The sequence below is a fragment of the Strix uralensis genome, chromosome 25 (assembly GCF_047716275.1).
Source record: "Strix uralensis isolate ZFMK-TIS-50842 chromosome 25, bStrUra1, whole genome shotgun sequence".
NCBI classification, from domain to species: Eukaryota; Metazoa; Chordata; class Aves; order Strigiformes; family Strigidae; genus Strix; species Strix uralensis.
This window is the reverse complement of record NC_133996.1, coordinates 2,468,677-2,484,905: the sequence shown is the minus strand read 5'-3', so window position 1 is coordinate 2,484,905 and position 16,229 is coordinate 2,468,677. Positions and strand designations below refer to the sequence as shown.

At 58.2% G+C, this 16,229-nt stretch overlaps 1 protein-coding gene across 1 annotated transcript in view; it reads right to left on the bottom strand.

Moving 5' to 3' along the window:
• Nucleotides 1–15,238, bottom strand: part of SDC3 (syndecan 3) — a 48,095-nt gene extending 32,857 nt beyond the window's left edge. The window contains exon 1 of the mRNA XM_074894278.1: nucleotides 15,036–15,238. Within this exon, the coding sequence (XP_074750379.1) occupies nucleotides 15,036–15,131 (96 nt within the window). The 5' untranslated portion in view covers nucleotides 15,132–15,238. The remainder of the gene's footprint in view (nucleotides 1–15,035) is intronic.
• Nucleotides 15,239–16,229: the final 991 nt, after the last annotated feature.

The following is a 16,229-nucleotide window of genomic DNA, read 5'->3' as shown; positions in this document are numbered from 1 at the left end:
ACCAGCTCCCCCCCACAAGCTGCCCCCTCCTTGGATGTGGGGAGCCCACCCGAAGGCATCACCCCCAGCCACAGGAGGGCTCTCAGCATCATTTTTAGGGATGCAGGAAGCATCCGGGTCCAGGTTGCACAGCAACAATGAAAATGGCAATAAATGCATTAAAAACGAGGGGGGTTGTTGGGATGCTTTGTTCGTGCTGCATTTAAGTGGCATGGGAAGGAGAAAAGGTATCACTGTCCTGACGCCATGATAACCATCGCCCATCCGCTCCTAAAACCGTTACAGTTCAGTTATTAGAGCCCTGTTGCCCCTCCCAATCTGTTCTCATGCTGAGCCACAGCTAATGAACCTCCTAATAATGATTAATCAGGAATATATTACAGCCTCTTGCATGCAGCTGGAGGTTAATACCAACTCCCCCTCCCCAATGGCAGCTCCCCCGAACCACTGGTGAAAAAATGAAGGAGCCCTTTTCCCAGGGAGCCCTTTTCCTTATGGCATTTAATTAGGAATAATTCATCACGGGTGGTGCTTTGCTGCCCGCTAGCCAGAGCAGTAGGATGGGGTGTTTGCAAGCTTGCGTGTATTCAACGGGAAGGAGTTTCTGCCCACCTTCCCCGGAGTTGTCATGGAAATTGTAATGGATGTTGATTAAGATGCTGCGCTTGCCAAATGCAAACATGCTGCAATTTTCAGAGGGACTCCAGCCTGAAGGAGATTAGCCAGAGTAATCCTGTGCTGGGTTAAAGGGGAACTGTTGGAGGGAGACCCAGCTCCTTGCTGGGGATGGAGAGAGAAAGATGCCTGGAGCCCGCTCAGACAAGCTTCATGCTTTGCAAAGGCAGCTTTAAAGGGATTTTTCTGCCCTATCACTAGGAGGAATTAAAAACCCCCCAAAACACTGGGAAGCAGAGAGCCGGGCTGGGATCTGCCAGCAACTGCTGCCAGATGTGCCCAGCGCAGGCAGGGATGGAGGCAGGGAGCTCAGCACCCAGCCCAGGAGTGGCAAGAGAGGTTTCACCTCACTTTTCCTGCCCGGTTGGACCACGAGACAATCCCAAAGCTTCATCCCAAAGCTGCAGACCCACGAGAACCCGCTCTTCACCCCAGAGGTGGAAACAGGATTGGATGGACCCTCATGGCCCTGGCACTGCCCGGACGAGCCCCATGGAGGGGACAGGGAGCGAGGTATTGCTCAGAGCCGCCTGAGCCCGCCGTCATGCGAGTGGCCAGAAATAGACCCGATTTACATATGTAGGACGGAGCCCGCCACGCCAGCGCGGCCACGACCTACTTTCCTGCCACCCCGGCGGGACGTGGGCACGTTCGGGGGCTGCAGCAGGCTCAGCTCAGCCCCCCCAGAGCAGCCCACTCCCCCATGAAGAGCAGAAATAGTTTGGGAGTCCCACTTTTGACACATCTCCCAGTTTTCACACCCAAACCGGCAGCTCCTGGGGGATGCGACGGCTGCTCGCACCTCCAAAGCGCTGTCGGCGTCGATACCTACGGGAAGGGACCGGTGGGCTCTGAGCATCCGCCGGGTTTAATCACACGCTTGCTGGGACTTGCTCTGGAGCGCTGAGCAAGCTCAGGACTTGGTTCCCACATGTGTCACGAGCTGTGGGGGCTCAGCTCCTTCACGTCTCCATCTCCCAGCCCTCACTGCCATTCCAGAGTCCCACTAGCAAGAGGCTCTTGCAAGATGGGGCACATTGGTATAAAGACCCCCACGCAACCTCTACACACTATTTTTAATTTTATAAGCCTTTTTTCAGCACTGAACATAAAATGATAAGCTTTTACTGGTGCCTCTGGGACGCTCTTTCCCTTAAGGACCGCAGAAACCGATTGGTTTCTGTACAAACACGGCTTTTTCCATTAAGGAAAAAAAAAAAAACGCAACATAATCCACTGCTGCTGAGCATCTTCCCGCTCGCAGGCGTTTCAGCAGCGTTCACCTGTGGGTATGAATTGGGGATGGCACCAGGAAGTCCCTGAGGGGAGAAATGCCGATATTTATTTCACACCCTGTTATTTCCCTCAGTCGGGGCAGCTCTCAGCAAATATTCAGGCAGGAAGGAGGCTTCTGCTCAGTCTTTCTACAATAGCAAAGATTCAAAGCAGCTTTAGCCTTCTGGTGGAAATACCTCTTCCTGACACATTTTGTGTTATTTGTTCAGAGCTATTCAGGGCTTCCAGTCCCTGCTGTTGAAGAAAAACTTATTATTGTAGAAGGAAAATAAAAACCACCTCAACCAGCTCTCAGATATAGTCCTTGGAAGCAGGTGAGGAACAAACAACCATGCAAGAGGAAGCTGTTTCACTGTATCTGAGGCCTCTTTTCCATCCAGAGTAGTTTGCTTTAGTGCTCCGTGGCTGAAAGCATGAAAAAAAGACAAAAAGAAAGAAAATGTTCTGACAGCCCAGGGAGGGTTGAGAGGGGAAGGAGAGAAACCTTTTTTCTTCTGAGGGTGGGTGGTGAGTGCGTTGTCAAACATACCAGCATCCCCCCATGGGGACAGGTACCAGCATCCCTGCGTGGGGGCTGTCCCACGTACCCACACAGGGACAGGTACCAGCATCCCCAGGCAAATACCACCCAACTACACCCAGGACCCAGCCTCGCCATCTCGAGCCCTGCAACTCTTCTCACCCACAAACCAAAAGCCATCAGAGCTGGAGGAAAATGAAAGCAGGGAGAACTCCATCCCAGGGGAGCGTGCTGCCAGGGCACCGGGATGCTCGTGGCTCCCTGGCAGCCGCCAGCAGGAGAAACCACGGGGCTTGTTTCACTCCATGCTCAGCTTCCTCCCCTGGGGAGATGCTTCTGGGTTCTGTACAGAGCAAGGAAGAACCTCTCCACACAGTGACCATCTCCCACCACACACCGTGTGAAACTTTGGGAAACCCCAAAGCCTCAGCTCTATGAGTTGAGGGATTCGCCTTGTGCTTAGAAAAGTATTTTCAGCTCTTAAGTCAACCATCAGAGCTTGAAAACAGGACCCCAAGAAGCTCTCACAGCCCAGTGGGTGAAGGAAACGGACCCAAAATTTTGATTTCACAAAATGGGAAGGTTTTCATGCGGGTTTCACTACTGGTGCGATCGCACCGGAAAGGCACGTCATTGCAAAAGCAAACACACAAAAGGCAAGACATTTATTAGCTCAAAACACCAACCAACCCTTCGTTTCAAGTCGAAACCGGCCAGCTTGTCTTTATAACAGGTTCTTTTTTTTTTTTTTTTTTTTCCAGAAAGCACTTTCCTACACTTCAGTGGAACCGTCAGCTCCAGGAAAATGTGGTTTTCCAGGTCCCCTCCCTCGCGGCGCGGGCAGGACCCACTGCCGCCCCCGGGCAGCGCCCGCCCGATGCCCTTCTGGCCGTTTCACCCAGCCCTGCTCTTCCTCCCCGGATTTCCCCTCCTGGGATTTTCTTTCCTCTTTCTCATACAAGCGAGGTTCAAGCTGCACCGTGCCAGGCGCTCGGTCGCGGAGCCACCCGGCCGGGGTGTGCAAACCCTCGGAGCTCTTTGCCAAGACAAGCCCTGGTCCCCAAAACCTTCAGCAACGCAAACGCCACAACACCAGGTGCTGTGGCAGAGACAGCCCCAGCCCATGTCCAGTCCCGGACCACAACCACGGTGGATGCTGAACCTCCATCTTCTTGCCCCAGAGAAGAGGCTGTGCTCTTCAGACAGGTCAAAACTTTTGCACAAGGAAAGAAAAAGTCATGAAAGCCCACTAAACCACTGATGTTTAGGCAAGGGAAGTGCAAGGCTTGAACAAACAAGTGTGACCCTTGAGCCCTGCTGCCTGCTGGAGGACTGGGGATTTTTTTTTCCCTGGAAGATACTGGGTCAAACAAAGCAACATCAAAATTCCCCTTATCCACAGGATTTGGCCTGTTTCTCTGAAAGCGCCTGTTTTCCCTCATCTCCCACCCCATCCTTGCCCCCGCTGCAGCCCGGGGAGGGGAAGGACCCATCTGCACACGATAAATCCCACTGCAGCTGGCCAAGGCGCTGGGGAAGTTCAAGCTTGTGGCTTCCCTAATTAACAGTGTCCAGAGACACGCAGGAGGCACCAACCCTGCTCCAGCATCACTGCAAACACCAAAAAGAAGAAGGAACCCAATTAACTTCTCGGTGCCCTTTCATGAGAAGTCAAGATTGAGTTTTTAACATTTTTGGGAGAGGCACGAGACTGGGTTTTCAGACTGGTTTGGTACTCCTGGTTATGGGAGGGGGGGTTTAGACCTTGTCCCATCCTCCAGAGGCACCGAGATGGGAGAGCAGGAGACAGGGAGCCTGCAAACCCAGCTGAGGATGGGAAGCACTCGGAAAAGAGCTGGAATAACACACAAACTGTGTTGTTGGGGTGGGGTTTTTTTTATCCTCTAATTGCTCTTGCTATTTTAACTGAGACAGACATTTCCTTGACGATTTTCAAGGGCTATAAATGTTTTATGTCCCTTTCCTCTATGCTCTGACAGCAACTTTTGCTGATGCTCAGCATAAGCAAGACCCGGAATGGAGCAGCTGGGTGCTGCCAGGGTGCAAAGGGAGCAGGACACCGGCCACAGGGAGAGGATCCAGCCCCGTATCCACATGGAAAGTCAACATCCCCCTCATCGTGTCCTCTCCTTCCCCCCACTTCTAGAAGGGGATCCCACCACCCGGCCTCCATGGAAGATGTCTTTCTGCTGCAGAAAGCTATATATAGTGCCTAAACCCTTTGGGGGCTTTGCTGCTCTCTGAGATATTTATAGCTGGAGGCAAACTCCAACTGCGCTCGCTGGGAGCAGCTGGAATTGCACGGGAGAGGCAGGATCCGGCCCGTGCCTGCAGCAGCAGAGTGGGTGCTGGGGTGAGCATCCCGCCTGGGAGCCAGGATCGGCCCCAAACCCACCGGTCCCCTGCACTGCCATGGGAGAGGACATGTGGGATGCTCATCTGCTGGGGGTCAGGGGGTTTTGGGGAGAGATTTGGAGTTTTTTGGCCAAATCTGAAGCAAAGAGGGTGAGCTGCAGAGCTGAGAGGAACAACCCAGACGCTGGTCTGTGACTCCTGTCCAAAAAAGCAGGTGCCCAGCACAACTCATGTCACCAAGAGCATTTCCCAGGGGATGGGAAATTCACTCCACGCAGCCCCTCGTCTGCTCCGAGCATCCAAAGCGGAGCAGGAGGGAAGAAACGGTCCTTTCTCCCAAAACCTCAGCGTCCAGCCCTGCTCCTCTCACACACGTGGCTGGGGGAGGGCCCACACAGACTAATTGCTGGCAGCTTGTCCTCCTCACGTCCTGACTTTAATACAGTCCATCAGGCAAAACACTCCGGCTGAAGGAAGGAAAATAAGGGGGGAGAGGGATGGGGAGGGGGACGCCCGGCTGCCTGCGGGCAGCAGCCATTTCCTGAGCCAGGGGATGCAAAAATCTTGTCAGCAGAAGGCAAGCAGGGATGAGGAGCAGGTCGGGAGCGTGGGGGCTTTACACCCCAATCCTGCCCGGTGGAAACCAACTGCTCCCTTCCCGGTCCCAGTATCCCCAGCATCACTAGGAGCATGAAGCTGTCCAGCATGGATTCGGGAATGCTTTTGATCCCGGGGTTACAGCACCCGGATGCACGAGCCCTTTGCTTGTGCTGGAGCTGGTGAGAGCAAAGAGGGAGTTTGGAGCTGGGTCAGAAGGAAAAACCCCCATGTTTGGGCTCCTGGGACCCTCTCCCCTATCGCCGGGTGCTTTGCAGCCAGGATGGCCCCAGCCAGAGCCTCAGCCTCACAACAGGCTGGTGGGACCAGCAGCCAAAAAGCTCCTTGGGGAAAAAAAAACAAAAAACAAAAAACAAACAAAACCCAAAAAACAAAACCAGAAGTACACTCTTTTTATAGTGTTGGAATCTACAGAGGAGCCCACGGGGTTGATCTTCCCCAGACCCTTTGCTGGGGCTTTTAACCCAGCACAAAACCCGGGTGCTCAAGGGCTGGATAGGAGCATCCCAAGGAGACAGCCCCAGGCATTTGGAGCTAAAAAGTCACTGTTTAGACTCAAAAAACTCTCTCCTCTGGTAGGAGGGAGGAAGGACACAGAGCTATTGCTTCCTTCAGCCCCAGCCATCCCCGCCTGCTGCCTTCCCTTTACAGCTGGTGTAATTCCAATTTCCTCTCGAGTCAGGGTGCATTTGAAGCTGGATTGCTGCATGCAGAGCCTGGCCAGGGGTTTTTTTTTCCCCCTTCTCCACACATCAACTGAAAATACCCAAAGGACACGTCCCTCACAGACTAATTCTGGGTCTCACTTGGGATGTTACAGACAAATAGAGGTTGGTCGTCTGCAAAGCGAGCCCAAACTTTGGTAATCAGCATCCTTTGCACACACATCTCCGGTGGGGCGAGCGTGTGCGTAGCGGGGGCGTTTTGTGAGCATCTGGGGGATCTGGGGGATCTGGAGGATTTCACGCTGGCAGAGGGGGGTGTCTGGCTCCGAGGATGCAGACCCCCATGGCGCATCCTCCCTGCTGACTTTTTGCAGCCTTTTTTTTTTACTGTAAGAGTTAGCAGGCACAGTCCAGGTGAGCTCGGCCCGCAGCAAGGAGGCACAGCTGCTCCAAAGACGGTGGGTGCTGCTGCGGGATGTCACCGATGGAGAAATGTCCGTAGGGACACACACATCCCCGCGAGGGACGAGGCGCCAGGGACCGGCCCGCGGGTACCAGGCAATCCCTGCAAACCCAGCCGTGCCCATCCCATCCCTGCAGCACTCTTCCTCCAGGGCAGCAAGAGCCTTCCCTCCCACCCTCCTCCTCCAGCCTTCGGCGGGGTGTTTGAAGAGCTCCTGCCATGGAAAATAAAGGAATTCAGGATGCTCCACAGCCACGACCTGATCCTGTCCAGGACCAGGCATCCTGGAGGGAGAGCTGGGCTGCAATATCCCCCCGGCATGGAGAGCATCCACCCACCTCCACAGGAACAACCCTGGGGAACACCCGCAGTGGATTTAAGGACACCCACGTAGGGATGATTGGGGGTGGCGTGACCCACGCTGCAAGGTCCCATGCGTGGCTTTAAACGCCACGGCCTGGAGATGGGACAGGCACCCTCAGTCGGAGGAGCAGGCATTAATTAATCCTCGTTAAAGGCAAGAGGGTAAAAAGCGAGAACCAGCTGCATCGCCCCAATTACAGCACTGAGGGATGTGGCTCATAACTGACACCCCAAAAATCCAGAGAGTCCTGCCCAGCAATGAGAGCCCCCACGGCCCTGACACCCCAGCACTTCAGGGGACACCCCGAGGAGCCAAGCCAGCTTGCTAACCCTCCCTACAGCCCTCTCCCACAGCCTAATTGCAGCTTGCCAGGCAGCTAACGAGCAAGTTGCACCCAAAACAATTATTTACTGATAAATGGGGAGAAGCAGCTCCTTTCAGTGCCAGGAGAAAACAAAAACAACTGATTACAGAGGCTGGGTGCTGCGTCCCAGGCAGCTTTGCTCACCTGAGCATCCCAGCCGGGTGCAGCTCCCACAACTCTGGCACTGGCGGGTCCCCTCGGAGCCGGGTGGGATGACGATGCCCCACGGCCACTGAGCCCAGCACAGGACTCTATTTCATCCCAGCCCACTGTACTTGATGCCACAAGTCCCTGTTTGATGCCCAGGTCCTTGTTTAATGCCCCTGTTTCCCCATCAGCAAATACATATCAGCACGCTCCCTAATTAACACCGGGCTAATTAACCCCAGGATCCTACCCAGGTTTGTGATTGTCCAATGGCGGTAACAGCAGCACCACCCAGGACGTGAGCCTTGCATGCTGGCAGGGCACCGACTTGCAACCACTGGTGGCTAATTAGGGCTTAATTAGCACTCACTAGTGCCCTGGGAGCACAAGTAGCTCCATGTCACACTGCTCCGGCTGGGGTGCACCGAGCTCATCAGGCCTCAGGCAGAGGGGACACCCTGCAAAGCTGGTTTATTATATTCTGCATTATTTGTCCCAGAGAAGGAGGCAAGAAGAGGGAGCGGTGACACTGGCCGAGGACCAAAGCACCCCAAAGTCACAGGGATACAGCAGCCATCTCACCCAGCACCTCCAAAAAAGGGAACCTCACACTCCGAGCAGCCTCCTGGGTGCGGGTTAAAGCATCGTCAGAGCTGTATAAAATCATCCCGTTTCATCAACAAATACCTGGCAGCTCTGGCTTTTTCCACTGGGCTGGAGCCAGGGCTTTGGAGCAGTTTAAGTGCTGGTCCCTGCCTCCTCCCCGCTCTCTCCGTAAGTGCCATCTCCGGTGACACTCAGCTCCAGCTCTTAAATACCCCTGTCCCAGTGGCAGGAGATTCCCACGACACCCTCACCTCACACTGAGCAAACACACGTGCAGCCCGTGCACGAGGGAGAAGGAAAAGTAAAGGCTGGACCATGCTACTTGCCAAAAAGCCTCCAAAAGAGGGGAAAAAAGTGCATTATTCCAGCTTTCTCCAATTAACCTTTATAGGGTGTGATGGAGAGGTTTCCTGGCAGCATCTCAGGACACAACAGACACCCCCAGGACAGGCAGCACCCACAAAAGTTGTTGGGAACCAGTGGACAAAAATTTGCCTTCAGTGATCTGGAAATGGTGGCCTGACACCTAGTTTGGGGTAGTAAAGCTCTTTGCATGCTCCGTGCCACCACCACTTGCTGCCTCTGCAGGGAAAACTGCTCTGGGGTAGGAGAGAAACACAGGGGCTCTCTGTTCAGTTATAGCTCTCCTTGCAGAAAATAAAAAATAAATAAGATTTTTTTTAAATGCCCATTTTTGAACAAAACTCCCACTCTCTTTACCCAAAAGGCAGCACTCCAGTATATTTTTGACATTTGCTAACATGAGCATCACTTATAAACCAAGCCAAACTCGCGCCCAGGACTGCACACCCTTCTCAGCAGTTATTCAGCCTCACCAACGCGGCTCATGAAATAGCTTCATTCCCCTCCTCCTCCTCTCAAAACCAGCATTTTTTGGCAAATAAACTGTTTTGCCAACAATTTGTGCTCCATGCCGCCTGAGAGACAACGCTTCTCCCCGGCTCCAGCCTCCTCCACCCCAATTTGGGTCCCACATTGGGGCTGCAGCACTGGGGACACATTCTGAGCTCCCCACATTGAGTTTTCCCCCCCCTCTTGCTAAAATATTCCTTGTTTTGCCACCGGCCGGGAAAGAAGCAGCAGCCCTGAGGTTGCTGCTGTTATTTTTATCTTGAAATAAATAGTTTGAGCTGCGGCCAAGCTGTTCCGCGGGAGGGAGATGCTTTGCATTGTGGCCGCAGAGATGTAAACACACGCAGCCTCCGTCTCGGCGGGGGCACATCGCACGGCCAGGGCACAGCGAACATCCTGAGCCAGACTGGAGAGAGCTGAAATCGCCTGTTCTGGGATGCTGAGGTGGAAAAGGGGGCTGCAAGGTTTGGGGAGAATCACGCCCAGGATGAGGACTGCAGCGGTACCCATCACTGTCCACCCCCAAATCCATGCTGTCCCCTCCATCTGCTCAATGCATCGCATGTGCTGCCACAGCTGGGTTAAAAACTGGTTTAACCAGGACCAGAATTAACTTTTGGAGTCATTTTTAAGAATAAGCCTTGAAAGAACCCACTCTAAAAATGCTTTCACCTTCCCGACAGCAACAAGGAGCATCCCTGTGCCACCCGCATGACCCCAGGTTCAATCCCATTCCCTCCCAACCGCAACAAGACCCCAAAAAACATGGTTTAGGGGAGCAGATGCTGCAACCAGGCTCAGTTTGGCAGCCCCAGGAGCTGCCCTCTGCCTGGATACGGCCACATCCTTCCTTGACTTCCAGCAGCTCCCGTCCTGCCCCGCGGGGCTGGGCACAAAGGGGGGGGCCCTTTGCCCCGTGCGCTGCTCACGAAGGTCACCGAAACACTCGGGAGCTTTGCACAAGAAACTCGGCGTAAATGTCAAATTAATTAACTGGGAAAGATGTATGCGTTGCCACAAAAAGCTCTCTGTTTCGCCCCGTCACCCTTCCTCCCACCTCCGCTCTCCCTGGAGCCAGGCACTGGCTGTGGCTTGCGAAAGCCATGGCCAGGGGAGGCAAAGGACCACTGGACACTCCCGATGGCAAATATTTTTCTCCCCTTATAAAACACCTCATCAAGGGAACGGGGAAAAGCACAAAGTGAGGATGGAGAAGCCGGGAGCAGCCGCTCCTCCCTCCGCACACGTGTTGCGGCACCAACACGGCCGGCAAGGGACCAGCATCTTCTGCCAGGGCCAGGCTGACACCGCCAGGGTGAAAAACAGAGGCACGTCCCCCTTCCTGCCCGCGGGAGGCTCGATGGCATCACCCGTTTGCAGGATAAATCCTTCTCCGGCAGCTCCCTGGGGTCCTGAGCCAAAGGAGCCTCGTGCAGGCGTTACCCGGAGCGGGGGGTGCGGAGGGAAGGGGGACGTGGGGGGATGCTGTGGATGCCGAACCACGTGCTGAAGGGGGTTTCTCCCCACAAATAACTGCTCCCCAACTCCTGAGCGCCGAGGCTGGTTTGCAAAGATGCCAAGTGCTGGGTTTATGCATTGAGGAGCAGAATAAAAGCAAAAAGCACACCCAGAGCCATGCAGGGTGCAGGGACGCAATCGGACCCAGCCCCCTGCCCTGCTCCGAGCATGGGGAAAGCTCAGTGGGACGAGGACGTGGGCACAGAATTAATACCCCTCCCTAAAACTATTTTAAAATCTTTAAGGATTCAGGAAGGGAAAGGCTCCCGTTTCCCAGGGCACAGCCCCGGTTTCAGTGCCGCCCCGGCGGGGTTTGGTACCCGACTCACGTCACGCCAGGGACGGGCATTCCCCAGGCCCGGCCACCGTCTCCCAGGGCTGCCGCGCGTCTCCCGAGGGGAAAAGGAGCCTTACAGACACTTGAGGACTTAACTCCCACTTTGCCCAGGCCACGCAGGAGGTACCAATGGCCAGAGGACCCTGTGCCCTTTGAGAAACTCTGGGACCCTTTTTTTTTAAAAAAAAAAATATTTTTTTCTCCTCAGTTTCTCCATGAGTTTGCTTCACATCTTGCTCAGAAGAGGAAGGAGCTGGGTGCTGAGTGCGGCTGGATGGGGAGAGCTGGGATGTCCCTTGGAGCAGGGCTGGGTCAAATCACTGTGTTACCCCAGCTCACACCAGAGAGCTCAAATCCTCCCTGCTGGGAGCCAAGCTGAGTCCTAGAAGACTCATTACATGCCACATAATTTCACAGCAGCCCCCAGAGCACCCACGAACCTCAGAGGGGAAAACCCCTCCGTGGCCCCAGTGCCAGGCTGGCCACCAGCAAACATCATGGAAATAAGGGTGCCCTGCAAATCCCCAAGCCCCCACATGGGTACCCAGAGCTGCAGGGGATGCTGAAACCCCCAAATCCTCTTGCAGGGGGAGGCGGATGCTCCACCCCAAACCTCTGCGGCGCCGTGGGGCATCTCTGGGTCCCGCGTTCCCCATCATCCCTCTGGATTGACCAAGGGTGAATTTAAGGGATTGCAAGGAGCAAGGGACCGTCCCACACCGACCCTCGCCAGGAGAGCCCCACGGAGACACGTGCTGCGACTAAATGAAAATCACCTCCCCAACAGCCCACAAAGAGAAGCAGGATGAGGCCGGCCCCTGGGCAGAGCTCCAGCAGGGACAGGGATGTGAGCGGCCAGCCGGGACCTGCAGAAAGGTTACGACTAATTGATGCTCTCAGTAATTAAGGTGACGAGTTGATCCCTAAGGTCACGGCTGGGCCAGCCAGCCAGGGCCAAGGCAAAGCATCCTTCCCCAGCACGCCCAGGCACTCGGGGTCCCCAGGCCGGGGGTGTCACACAGGGTTGGCTGGAGGCACCCACTCCCCCGGCACCTCGCCAGAGCCCAGCGCACAGGCCACCCTCGCTGATTAAAGCTCATCAGCCTGCGCTTTGCCTGCATTTAATTAACGTGAGCAGCGCTGCCCTCTCCCCTGCCCGCTCTGGCCCCAAACAGTCCCTGGATGCCACTCGGCTGCCAGCGCCCCGGCTCCCCACTGGCGGCCTGCACGGAGGAGGAAAAGGAGGAGGAAGGAGCAACCCCCCCCAGCCTGCGTGTGGTCTGCGGGGTGGGCAGCAGCCAGCTCTGCAGGCTGAAAACAGCCTGCTCTGGGGTTCTCGGGTGTCTAATAAGGGGTTGAGCTCACCCTCACACAGACATGTGGAGGCTCCTCTCCACCGAGGAGCCTGGATCTCCTGCTCCTGGTCCACAGCCAGCTCCAAAGCGATGAGGCAAGAGATGGGGCTCAGCAGGGATGGACAGGGTGAGGTCGTGAGCTTTACAGCCCTGGGGAATCCCGGCCAAAACCAAACCCGGGTGTCCACGACACTGTCGGGAAAACCCACTGCCAGGATCAGGTCTCACCAGGAGAGGCAGCCCCTGCCCCGTAGCGCTCCCACAGAGACACACAAAGGGTTAAAGGGACCGATCCCAGCTTCCCCAGACCCGGGGCCAAGAGGGATCACAGCGGTCAGGGGATCAAAGGGGAGCGCTGAGTCCCGGGAGACTCGTTACAGTTCCCAAATGCTCCAGCAACACCACGGCCCCGTGCTGAGGACAGGGACACGCGGGGCTGGGCCCGTCCCGGGGAGCTCGTGGGCTCGATGCCAACGGGAACCGGAGTTATTTGTCCGGTCTCCGCAGTTCAAATATTAATTAATTCTCCGGGTGCTGCGCTGGAGCTGGGCTCCCTGGCAGGGACCAGGATCCAGCACAGGGTTTGCAGACAGCGTTACCCACTTGCCCACACAGCTGCACCAGGTAGACGGGGGTCCCCAAATCCATCCCCCAACCCATTATCACAGCATCCAGCTGGGAGGCACCAGAGCTGTGCCCAGTCATTGCTTCCCATCCCGGTGACCCCAGGGAGAAGCTGAGACTTTGTCCAACAAGACCAAACAATTTCAAAGCTTCAGCGAAGAGAAGGAAGGGAGAGGAGAGGCCTCGGTCCCCTCCAGGTGAGGACGCCCGACGTCCCCTGGAGCTGCCTCCTCCTGCCCTGTGCTGCCTCCCCCAGCCCCTGTGGTCCCCAGGAGCACCCCAGCACCCCATCACCTCCCATCCTGGCATTTAATAAGCCCGTAACCTTTCCTGCCTAATTACCCTCAGCAAATGCCAGCAACTGCCTGCGTCGCCATCCACTAACCAGCAACTAAAATTCCTCAAATGGGGAAGAGGAAAAGCTTATTTAGAGGGGAGCAAGCGCCCACGCAGCCGACCCCACGCCTGCCACGGGTGCTGGAGACGCTGGCACGGCCGCACACACCTCTCACCCCCGCGGGCACCCAGCGATGGAGGGGAGCCGCCAGCGGAGCTTGGGCTTCCCCGGATCAATAGCAAAGCGCAATATTCGGCTTTAATAAACCACCCTTTGATCCACCGTGCGAGCGGCCGCATGGCATCGCCAGGAGCCACAATATTTATCACTGTTCCGATGAGTAAATCACACACCTGATGGTCTTCGCAATACCGGCTCAGCAGCCTCCTCGGAAACACCAAAGTTGCATCTGCCTTTTCAGGAGGGGAATAACCGCTGCCGGGGGAGCCGGGCGAGCGCCCCGCACGCACCCGCTGCCCCGCGGAAATAGAGGTGTCGGCCCACGGCACCCACAAACCAGACCCCCAGGAGGATGGGGGAGAGCTCTGGGTTATTTAACGCAGCAGGTCGAGCGCTGGCGAGCAGCCAGGCCCTGGGGCTTCTTCCCCTCTTAAAGAGAGGAGGAGGAGGCAGCCTTCCTCCCTGCCACGCTCTCCTGTTCCTCCTGGGCTGTGCTGGTTGGGTGGGAAAAGCATCTTCTGGCTGCAGGAGGGTCCTTCCTGTAGAGCATCCCCCAGCAGCCAGTGTCCCACAAAGCCACCCGGGTGCCCATGATGGGTGCGGGCAGCGCAGGGTGCAGGCAGCACAGGGTGGCTCTGATGGAAGGGTTTCCCAGTGGAGACAAGCAGTTTTGGAAGTGCCACAAGAAACCACAGACCCTTTCCTCCTGCTGACATCGCAATCCTCTCCCGTGAGCAGGACTGGGAAAACTGGGAAAACCTCCCGGGCAGAGCTGGGCAATGCCTGTGCAGGCAAGGGGCGAGCTGCAGGCAGGGCTTGCCTGTATCTACCCCTGCCCATCCCGTAAGGGGCTGGAGATGCAAGAGAGATTCCCGGGGGCAGGCAGGGGGGCAGGCAGGGCAAAACCCCCCAAGTTTCTCCTGCCACTGAGAAGTGGGAGCGGGCAGGAGCGGGATTTTCCTCCCTCTCCCCCTTGCAGGGTTATTTTTAAGGCGTGTTTCCCTACGACCTTCAAATGGCATCTGCCTGCATCCCCCTCCCCACGCACACGGCGGGGCCCCGGCCCCCCGCCCCCCGCCCGCCTGCTCCTGCCGGCCCTGCCCAGCCCTGCCTGCACCCCCGGGCTCAGCCCCTGCCCCAGCACTGCCCGGGGTGCGCAGGGGAGGGGGCACCCTGGGGTGGGGGGGGGGCACCGGCTCCTGCCTGCGCTGCCCGCTGGGGGTCTGTGGCTTTGGGGGGGCTGTGCGGGCAGGGACGGGGTGGGGTAGGGGGGCAGGATGTGGGGGAGCGGAGCCCCTCGAGAGCTGGGTGCCCCCCCCCAAGGTGGGCGGCGGATTCCTAGAGCCCCCCCCCCCGCCCCAGCCACCCAGCGAGGTACCGGCCCGACCCCACCCGAGCAGGGTGCGGGACCCCACTGCCCCCCCTCTCCCACCGCCGCGGGGTGCCGGCTCCGGGACCCCCCGTCCACGCCCCAGGGCAGGGTGCCGCCGCCCCCCCCAGCCGGCTGCCGGTCCCCCCCCCTCCCCGCCCGGTGCCGGTCCACGCACGATCCCGCTCCCACGCCCGCAGCCCGGCGCGGGGGTGCCCGTGCCCCCCACGCACCACGATCCCAGCCCGTGCGCGATGCCGGTGCCCCCCCCCACACCCGTCGCCGCTCCACGCGCGACGCCGGTCCCCGTGTCCCCCCCCCCCCCCCTCCGTGGTCGCCCCCACTCACCAGCGCGGCGCGGGCGCCCACCCCCCCCAGCAGCAGCAGCAGCACCGCGAGGCTCCGCAGCCCCCGGGGCGCCGGCGGCGGCACCTCCCCGGGCATCTTCCTGCCGCAAGGACGGTGGCGGCGGCGGCGGCGGCGGCGGCTGCAGCGGCGGCGGGAGGCGGCGGCGGGGGCGGGGAAGGGCCTTTGTTGCCGCCGCCCGCGGGAGGCGGCGTGGCTGGGGGTGGGGGGGTGGGTGCGGGCCGCCGCCGCCGCGCCGCCCTCCCCGCCGCGCACCCCCCCCCTCCCCGCCGACGCCTCGCAGGAAGCGCCGGACCAGCCCCCCCCCACCCCCCCCCCGATCCCGCCCACCCCCGGACCTGGCCCGAGGGGAGCGGGATGGAGGCGGGGGGGGAGCCTGGGGCAGATGGGGGGAGCCTGGGGTAGATACAGGGGGGATGTAGGGAGGATTTGGGGGAGCCAGAGGTAGATGGGGGGGACTGGGACAGATGGGGGACGCTGGGGTAGATGCAGGGGGGTCTAGGACAGACTGGGGGGAGCCAGGGGTAGATGGGCGGGGACTGGAGTAAGTAAAGGACAGGACTGGGGCAAACTGGGGAAGGCCTGGGGCAGATGGGGAGAATCCAGGGGTCGATGAGGGGGGACCTGGGGCAGATAGAGGACACCCTGGGGAGATGTAGGGGGGATCTGGGGCAGACTGGAGGGACCTGGGGTAGATGCAGGGGGACTGGGGTAGGTAAAGAAGGGGACTGGGGCAAACTGGGGGGGACCTGAGGCACACTGGGGATGCAGGGGTACATGGAAGGGCCTGGGGGGCAGATGTGGGGACTCAGGGGTAGATGGGGGAGGGCTGGAGCAGGTGGTAGCAACCCTGGTGCAGACTGGGGGGGACCCTGGGATGGGGAGGAGGGGTCCTGGGACAGATGAGGGTCTCAAGGGTAGATACAGGGGGGACGTGGGGCAGATTGAGGGGGCTGAAGGGTAGATGAGGTGGTGCTGAGGCAATGGGGGGACTCAGGGGCAGTTGGAGGGGGCCCAGGGGTAGGTGGGGGGACTCAGGGGGCAGACAGGGTCACCTCGAGGTAGATGGGGGAGAGGAACCAGGTCCTTCATGGTGGGACCCCACCCTAAACCCCTCCCTCAGTCACCCCTGCTTGGGTGCTGGGGCCAGGACCCCCCCCGGGGGTACAACCCGGG